The 9601-nt window shown below is 40.4% G+C and overlaps 1 protein-coding gene across 13 annotated transcripts in view; it reads right to left on the bottom strand.

Annotated features, from left to right (window-relative positions):
- The window catches only part of LOC131786192 (uncharacterized), a 164809-nt gene that overhangs the window by 23894 nt on the left and 131314 nt on the right, over window positions 1-9601 (bottom strand). For 2 of the 13 annotated variants that reach the window (XM_066171714.1, XM_066171716.1), the window contains exons 1-3: window positions 5446-5605; window positions 993-1042; window positions 1-59 (exon numbers count right to left, since the gene is read on the bottom strand). The exon at window positions 1-59 is cut by the window's left edge and continues 66 nt beyond it. In XM_066171714.1, the coding sequence (XP_066027811.1) occupies window positions 1-59; window positions 993-1042; window positions 5446-5486 (150 nt within the window). In that variant the 5' untranslated portion in view covers window positions 5487-5605. Of the gene's footprint in view, window positions 60-976; window positions 1043-2213; window positions 5286-5445; window positions 5613-9239; window positions 9520-9601 lie in introns of those variants that run through there. The other 11 variants (XR_010718661.1, XR_010718660.1, XR_010718656.1 and 8 more) reach the window with 10 other exon arrangements.

Below are 9601 nucleotides of genomic sequence, written 5' to 3' on the forward strand. Positions count from 1 at the left end.
GCTGAATCGGCGGACTTTGAGCTTGAGCAGAAGGCGCTTAAATGACAAAACTCTCCACACTATAACACAAACGAATTAAAATTAACAGCTTATGCGGATGCGTTCACAGACCCGCGGGACAAACACTCAATTACTCAACACTTTTATAGCGCTATTCAAATAACTTAACACTTAAGAGACACGCTGAAACACTCACTAATGAACACAAAATACCATTCAGAACTTGCAGAAACAAATATCTGCTCAACTTCGTAACGCAGATATTTTGATAGTCCAACAAATACTTCGCGGGAATAGGGGTCTAGCTAGGAGGTCTTCTAGGGGGGAGGAGAGGGTCCCCTATTTAGCGTGTGGTTTTTTGGATATTTCAATGAAATTTCGGATCAATATCAGATCTGGGCAACTGCCCACCTACCCCTCCCCTAACCCAACATTAAGCCTAACTTGTTATCAATTGACTGTTGTTGAGTTAGGGGAGGGGTAGGTGGGCAGTTACCCAGATACTGATATTGATCCAAAATTTCTTTTGTTACCAGAGTCCATATTTTGATTTGACTTACATAAATTTATCTCATGAACAAGAGGTACAAAGGTGACCAATATAAAGTAGAAATACAGCAACATTTTTTAAGATCAAGTGTTTCCTGACATGAAATCATAACTATTAACTCTTCACTCCCAAGATCTCATTAGCAATTCTCCTTACTGCCTGCCATACATTTATTGTAATATCATTTTGGAGAATTTGGTATTGGATCAAGTAATGATCCTCCAGTTGATATTATTCTTCATTCCCATCACTCTTCTGCTTGATATTGTATTGATATTGTAAGGAGAAATTCTGTCTTGGTCACTCATGAGAGTTATAGGGTTAAAGGGATTTAAATACCCATGGCTCTTTTACACCCTTAGCATCTCCATAAAAAGTGAAAAGTTTATCTAAAGTGTTATTCATTATAGCTTGAATGAAACTAACTCTCATTTATGGGTACCATGGAAGGGATTGGATGGTAAAGTTACCTCTTGGTCATTGGAATATTCCCTGTAAACAAGAGAAAAATGCCTTATTAGGATGAAGGGCTTGAAATCCATTGATAGGGTTGTTTTTTGTTTACACCAACTTATCACTGCTTTTACCACAATGAGTATATTTGTTTGGATGTTTCCACATAATTGTAGTTTCCTCTAATATTTTTATTTTCCTTAAATATGGAGGGGCTGCATGGCCTGTCACATTAGGAATTGGTGTAGGCCTTAAAGCTGGATATTCAAACTGTAAACACCAGTTGTACTGGCAGGGTCCTCCTGGATTCCCATTTGGAAGGCCTCATTGGGGAAGGCCTTTTTGGGGCAGGCCTGGTGAAGGTGGTGAAAGACTACCCTTTTAAGGTAGTGTAAGGTACATGGAAAGATGTCACAGATAAGGGCCCAGTTGTTCAAAGGGTGACTAACGCTATCGAATGGATTTTGATGTTATTCGCCAGTCGGGAGGTCTTTATTAGGAAAAGCTGTGCCCGAGGTTCCCAATACGGACCGACCTAGGCTGGTGAATAACATTTTTAATTTTTTTCCTTAAACTTAACGAAATTCTTTCCTAAAGAACCCGAATAAATTAGGGCTGTAATTACAGCAAGATCTACCATAAACTGAATAATTTTTGAGCAAGTAAATGGTAGTTAAAATAGAGGTGATGCAAATTAAAGAGAGGCTTCATCGAAACATTATTTTTACAAGTATCTGTCACACTCTGACACCTGCCAATTAGAGAGCGCGTAAGAAAGAAAAACGCCGGTACACTTTTGAAAAAACAACGGAACTAGTTTGGCAACGACTGTCGCGACATTGTTTTCTTTAAAAGCAGACGGAAAGTATTATTCACTCTCAACGACGGTGAATTAGTGTGCGAAGTGTAACCTAGAAAGATTACCTAAGAGAACGAGCGGTCAATTCGAACGCACACAGTGATCTTTATTGTTTTCAGATGATAGCGCTAAGACGAAATTTGTTTGATGAGAGTAGCGGTTGAGGTTGCGTGCGTGTGGTTCGAACTAAAAGAAAATACAACAGAAACTAATCTAAGAAAAATGCGTTGCGAAATGTAACATTAACCTGACTAAGAGTGAAGCGATTGCACGGTAAACAGAAAACCAAAATTATACCAATAATACATGCAAAAGGTGAACAACATAAATGTAAAAGAAATTAAAACTTACTTTGGTCTAGCTCCTAACGATAATAAATAGCTTGCAGCGAACGGTAGCAAATAGCTTGTAGCGATTATCTAGCAGCGACGATTTAGCAGTGATGATTTAGCAGCGATGACTAATAACGACGATGAAATAGAATCTTTACACGTGCACCGGCTTAAATAAAAATTTGATCAGAGATAACAAACTTGCTGTAATAATCATTAACTAACGAAAGACTTATTGATAAAAATGAACCGGAAAAAAATTGTAATAAAGTGTATATTAACTAAGCGTTTCGTAACTAACATTCCGGCCCCTTTAAAGGCGGAAACAGCTGATTGCCTTTAACTAAAAACATAAAACAAGGTTGAAACGCTTCGGCCTAAAAACTAAATGTCAGGGTCAACTGCTAAGCATTTGATGCTGGTGTTTTTACTTTCCATGGTTGTCAGTGACAATGCTGTTTCTCGTCCATTAATGCCAAGCTCTGCAATGAGTCCCTCTGAACAGAAAGAAGTATTGGAACCATTATCCAAAAATGCGTAGGTTTCCACGATCTTGTCGAGACCTGGTGCTTTAACCTTAAGAGGCAGTAGTGCTAATCCGGCTGAGGACGCAAGTTTGCCGTCATTTTCGCCGCAGCGACTATCACCTTTTCCCTTAACATAGCCATTCAACGCTTGGTTGCTGGGTTGACTTGAGAGGTTAGTCACTGCATGTGCAGAATCGCGTCCAGTCACAGCAGGTGCATCGCAGGGATGAAGGTAGCTCGAATGAATTTCCTTACATCCGGTTACTCGACAAAAACTCTCCTTGGGGCAGGAACTAACAGCATGGCTATGAACAAGACAATTAATGCAGAAGTCTTTGGAGTTTACGAACTTGGGGCTCTCATCGAGGGATTTAGCCTTGAAATTGACGCATTGTAAGAGCCAATGATTAGAATTACAAAGCAGACATATGATTTGAATGCGTCTTTTGCTGGCTTCTTTGTTCACTTGATCGGTGCAGGCTTTGTTCCGTACGGTGACGCAGGTCGCAAAGGGGAAGGCTTCTTCTTCTCTTTCATAGCTGATGGTGGCGTCGGAGGATGACTCGATACGTTATCGAATATAGCGTGCGTGGCTACTCTCGCTTTGGCCTTAACGAAGTCGTTCAAGTCTCTCTCTTCTGAATTTCGGTGATGCCTCCTGCAATATCACGCCATTTCAACTTTAGGCCTTAGGGCAGTCTCTTGACGATCATTCTTAGTGTTTCCGGGTTCTCGGCTTTGCTGAGATATCCAGTGTCACCAACGGTGTTCGTCCATCCAGTTAGAAGAACTGAGAATCGACGTAATGCGACGCTATCTTCGGCTTTGATGGGCGGTCCATTGGTTAGCCTTTCAACGTACGCGGTAGCTATGCGATAACTTTGGCCATATCTGTCCTTCAGCAAAGTGCGCGCCTCTTGATATCCGTCTTCGGGTTTCATAGCTAGACAACTCCTCATCAACTCACGCACTTCGCCTGAGGTGTATTGTACTAAGTAATACAGGCGAGCACTGTTACTGGTCGTTCTACTCTCGATTAGGTTCTCGAATGCTTGTCCAAAGGACCAATACTCAATGGGGTTGCCACTAAAGGTTGGCACTTCTGACTCCGGCAAAGTGAGGGCAAGTGTACTATGCTGTTGTTGCTGAATGAGCTCCTGAATTCGCTGATTTTGCTGGTATTGCGCTTCCAGTATGGTACAGGCCAGTCCGTTAGTCGCGGTAAGGTCGCAGAGAACCAGTTTGACATCGTTCATCTCTCCAGTCTTGAGGGCGTCGAGCGATTTCAAGCGTGGCTTACGATCAATTTCTCCATCGTGGAAAGGGACCCAGCTCCTCGCGTTAGGATTCAGAGCTTCTCTCTCTACGCGTTCTGCTTTTGGTTCCTCTTGGTCATGCTGAGGTCGAGATTCTCGTTGAACTAACTCATTCGGAGGTATTGGCTGCTGTTTTGCGGTGAATTCTTGAGGAGGTGGGAGTGCCACAGATTTATCTTCCTGTCTGAAAAGTGAGGCAGAATTTTCGACATAAGACGCTTCAGCTGCGCCGTAAACGAGTTCTTCTGCTTGTGCCTTTGCGATTTCTGTTTGTAGCTAGAGAGCTTTCTTCATAAGTTGTGGTGCTAGCCCCTCTTTCTGAATTGCCTCATAGCTTCGTAGATTGGCCTTTTTTTTGCAGCTGATGCTGAAGAGGCGCGAGAGCTCGCCGCCGAACTTGACTTGGAAGAACGAGAGATTTTGGAGCCCCATGAGGTGGGACACTCGAGAAGGTACATTATTACTCGCTGAATCTCCGGGATTTATCTCGGTATCCGGCCCCGCCGTAATGGCACGTGCTGGCGATAATAATCTACCGAAGTCCTTGACGTGTTCCGATGACACTACCCAGTTACATCTCCTGTGATATCCTCTATTCCACGCTTTACTTCGACAAAGTAGGCGTTCGACTCATAGATATCGCGATCTTTTTTTTAGCTGCTCGTGATAAGCGACGTAGACGCCCTCGAATTCTTGCAGAATCTGCACCTTTCTTTGGACTAGTTCAATGTTTCCGAAATCTAACATAAGTTCGCGTGTTTCATTTTGTGCTTTCGTAACGATACCTTTCTTTGCGCCTCTAGTTCTCTTTAATCTATCAAAACTTTCTGAGTCGATTCCGTCCCAGTCGAGGGTGGGATTTCGTTCTCCAATGCGTGGATTTATTTATTCGACTTCGCTTTCCTTCGACATGTTTTAACTCGATTTCCTGAAGACGTGATCGTTTGTTACATATCTTGCCGTTTGTCACGTCGTGAATTTCCACACGTGAAAGCGGGGTCGAAGGTTTGATGCGACAAATGGCTATTTCTTCAGTAACTTCGCTTAAAAACTCGAACCAAACGTGGTAGATGTAAGAATAACTGGAGATTTGCCAAACTCGAACGAATGTAACCTCAAAAGGTTACCCAAAACATCGAGCGGACAATTCAAATGCACACAGTGATCGTCATTGTTTTTAGATGCTAGCGCTAAGACGAAATTTGCTTGATGAGAGTAGCGGTTGAGGTTGCGTGCGTGTGGTTCGAACTAAAGGAAATTACAACAGAAACTAAGAAAAATGCATTGCTAAATGTAACATTAACCTAACTAGAAATGAAGCGATTGCACGGAAAACAGAATACGAAAACTATACCAATAATACATACAAAAGGTAAATAACGTAAATGTAAAAGAAATTAAAACTTACTTTGGTCTAGCTCCTAACGGCAGTAAATAGCTGGTAGCCATTATCTAGCAGCGACGATTTAGCAATGATGATTTAGCAGCGATGACTAAAAGCGACGATTGAAATAGAATCTTTACACGTGCACTTAAGTGGAAATTTGATCGGAGATAACAAACTTACTGTAATAATCATTAACTAACGAAAGATTTAGAAATGAATCAGAACAAAGCTATAATAAGGTGTAATTAACTAAGTATTTCGAAACTAACACGAAGATTTACCTCCGTTCAGTTAGTAAATGGCAAGGAAAGTAACTGTAAGTAAATTCAAATATTTGATTTTGAAGTTGTGAGAGTTTGCTCGTTTGTTTACTGCATTGGCATGTGTAAATCTGGTCTTTTCTCCACAAAAACCATATTCGAATGGGACACTTCAATTAGGCACAAGGGGAATTAATGCGGCTTTTTCTTGTTGAATTCCCAAATTTCTAAACTGAACGGACTTGCAAAGACTCAGCAAAAGGGTCTTTGTAGTAGAACTTAAAACTTTGCTCGCCTTTTAACTACGAACAAATTGTGAGAGAATTCAGATATTAAATGAATGAAAGTTTTATCGATGAATTCAATTGTAACCAAATTCCTCACGTTTTAACTTTCTGGGTACTTTCTGTGAAGGATTCAAATTATTTACAGGCGGGTTTTAGGCCGCTTTTCAACCAATTTAATGACACTTTTTCCTCATACGAATTCATTTCGAAACCAGTATTTTTCTGTTCACCAAAGTGATTTGAGAGAGAGAAAAGAGAGGATCAATAAGTTATTTATCGGCTTGAGGTAGTGACCAACGTCTTTGCTTAAAAATACTGCCCAGCCGGAAAAACAAGATATTTTTATGAAAAATGGCTGCGAAGGTAGGGATGACTAGCGACTAAATACAGGAATGGCTCCGACATGTAATTGGATGATCAAAATAGTAAAAGTTAATAAGTTATGTCTTAACTCCTTGCTCGTGAATATTGATTAACCGTGTGTCTCGAAGCGGAACAATGAAATAACACTGCGATTGAAAACACCGATGTGTCAAACAAGAAATGGTTACTTACATAACGAAAGGAAGGCAGAGCCTTTCTTTCTCATTCAGCGGGGTCTTCCAACGATATTCCGGCGATGACTAAGTCATCTGCTGACTAACTGCGCTGACTAAACTCATTTAGTCAGTTTAGGTGGACGATCAGAGACTGGAGCTATTCCTATATTTCATAGCTGACAGGAATGGCTCCGACTGGTGCTTTTAATTCTTTTTTTCCCTAGTGATGGCACAATCTGTCTTCGGACAGTTTTCGGCTAAAACCAGAAAGAGTAAAATGATTTTAGGAAACTTGTTCAAAACTAAGGAAGACTGTTCATCACATGACGCTGTTTTGGAACGTATACATCTCGTTTGCTATTATATTACTACTGTTCTAGACAAGGTATTTATACCACGTAAATTTAAGAAAGAATTAGTGTACTGTAACATAGACCACGTTTCCTGTAAGGTACACGAGCCATCCTAACCTAATTTGCAAACTGCTTTCCAGGCACCATCTGTAATAAACCTCTTCAAATCTGCTAAGTTAGCTTCTACTGCCTCTCCGGGTATCAAAGATGCCTCGTTTGTATCCAATACGTCAGAAACAGACAGTTCAATGGCAGATTTAACCAGGTCTTCAATGGAGTAATGTTTTTCCTTAGTAAACCAGGGAAGCATTTCTTGCAACCCTACCAGAGAAATAAAAAGATGGTGAGGTGAGACAGGTGTGATAGGCAAGGAAGAAAAAATTTCAAACAATGAAGCACAACAAACCTTGTGTGCCATCGTTTTTCCGGATGTGAAATCGACAGCTACTTTGCTGTTGTTCTGCTCTGATTACTCATTATTCTTCCAATTCTCAATCATCTCCATCTTCTGTTCCTTGGTTGGTTTTTCCAACCTGGCATTTCTCTTCTATGTCTTTCGTTTGGTGGAAAAGAAATGTTTCTGGAACTCAATTTTTTGTTTCAGGTGCACTCCCTTTAGGTATAGCAGCCTACAGTGTACTTGTCGTATGCTTGTGCAGCACCATCGAAGTGAACAAACTATAAGAGGAATTGACACTTTTCTCTAACTGTTGCAGCGCATCTTCATCTTCACAGACTTCGACATCATCGATCATTCTGAGCAATTTCGCCTTGAGGGATTGTTTTGTCCTGTCTATGGTACTTTCCCCATTCTCGCCCACAATTCCTTTATTAAGACAGTCTCGTAGAGGTTTATCTCGTTGGCGCTGTCGTGGTATGCAGTATCACTAGATGCTTCCTGGTAGTCAGGATCCATGGAGCTATTTTCTGGGCATGGGAACTGACTAGGGTTGTCTTCAAGAAGCTACCCGCATTCAAACATCTGTTCACGACCTTACTCAATCATTAAGAATTTTATTATATGAGTGTCACACCGTCTTTTTCTCTCTACTTTCGCATCTCGCAGACCCCTACACGGGGATTTACTTATAATTGTTTTGATAAAGGCGCCCGGGGGAGGGGGGGTCGTACTGATCATATTATAAATATTACTGAAGAAGTACATGGCCCTGCATTAATAAAAGAGGGCTTCATTTAAAAGCATTGTAGAGTTCAATATAGGAAGAAGGTAGTAAAACGCTCTTTCAGTTTTTATCTCAGTGTGTAAATTATTTAGCCAAAACGAATGGCAAAAAACAATAAAAAAATAAAATAAATAAAATAATGAACGGATGAGTAGGAGCTATTCCTGTCAGGGGTGAAATACAGGAATGGCTCCAGTCTCTGATCGTCCGCCTGAACTGGCTAAATGAGCTTAGTCAGCGGAGCTAGTCAGTGAATAATTCTGTCATCGTCAGAGTAACGCTAAACTACCTCACTGGACAAGAAAGGCTCTGCAATCCCTTCGTTATGTTAGTAACCATTTCTTGTTTGATACATCGGTGTTTTCACTTGCATTTTAGGAAGAAAGCTTAACTTTTACTATTTTTATCATCCAATTACAGGTTGGAGCCATTCCTGTATTTAGTCACTGGTGTAGGGATGTACTTGGTGACTCATGAAAGTGTTACCGTTGCCCGTGGGCAGAGATAGGAAAATATTGACTGTACTAAGAACCAATCAGATTGCATGATTCGTTTCCACGACCTCTAAGAAAAAAGTAAAAATCCCTATCCAGTGGATAGGTGTTACAAAGCATATAGCGTTATCCATCAGATAGAGATTTATTCAGTGGATAGCACCATTCAGCCTTTCAACAACCAGTGCAAGGTGCTTCACCATCAGGACAAAGCACTTTTCTCTTTATTCTAGTTACTTAGAAACACTGGGAAGTCCTGGCCAATCAAGATAATGTCATGATTGAGTAAAACCATGTCACACCACCCAATAAATGTCACAGTCAGTTTTATTTAACCCTTTAACTCCCAAGATCTCATTAGTAATTCTCCTTACTGTCTGCCATACAATTCATATAATGTTAGTTTGGAGAATTTGGAATTGGATCAACTAATAATCTCCTCATTGATATTTTCTTTATTCTCTTTACTCGTCTGCTTGATATTGTACTGATAGTGTAAGGAGAAATTCTGTCTTGGTCATTAGTGGGACTTAAGGAGTTGACCTGGTCTTTTGGTTAGTTTTGAAACCAATGTCAATCAGCCTACCTTTTTATTAGAACCAATAGCAAGTTGTTAGATTCCATAGGAGTTGTTTTCTATAGATTCTAATTTTAACCCACGTGACCAGTGGAATGGGTACAATATGAAATTCCCTTACCATATCTCTGTCTTGTGACGTCTTTCAGTCATAAGGAATTATCTGAGTTCTGTCCATTTAACTATGGCTACATATGCAAGACAAATTTTAATTATACTGAATTTTTCATGGTGTCAATTAACAGAATAAAACTTACAATCAGTATCCATATCACAACCTTAGGTGATTCTATTCATTAATACAAGCACCCTGTTATCGTGATCATATTCAATGCAGGCAGTTACAGGGCAATGAAGGTTCATTTGACTTCTATTTTTCTGTCCATATTGGCAGCCTGCAAGAGCTAATGACACAACTCCTGAGAACACAACTGCAAGGCAGGAACTGAAGCAGGGGGAGAAATCAAGTGAAAGTTAAAAGGA

This window comes from Pocillopora verrucosa, chromosome 9 (assembly GCF_036669915.1).
Source record: "Pocillopora verrucosa isolate sample1 chromosome 9, ASM3666991v2, whole genome shotgun sequence".
In the NCBI taxonomy this organism is placed as follows: domain Eukaryota; kingdom Metazoa; phylum Cnidaria; class Anthozoa; order Scleractinia; family Pocilloporidae; genus Pocillopora; species Pocillopora verrucosa.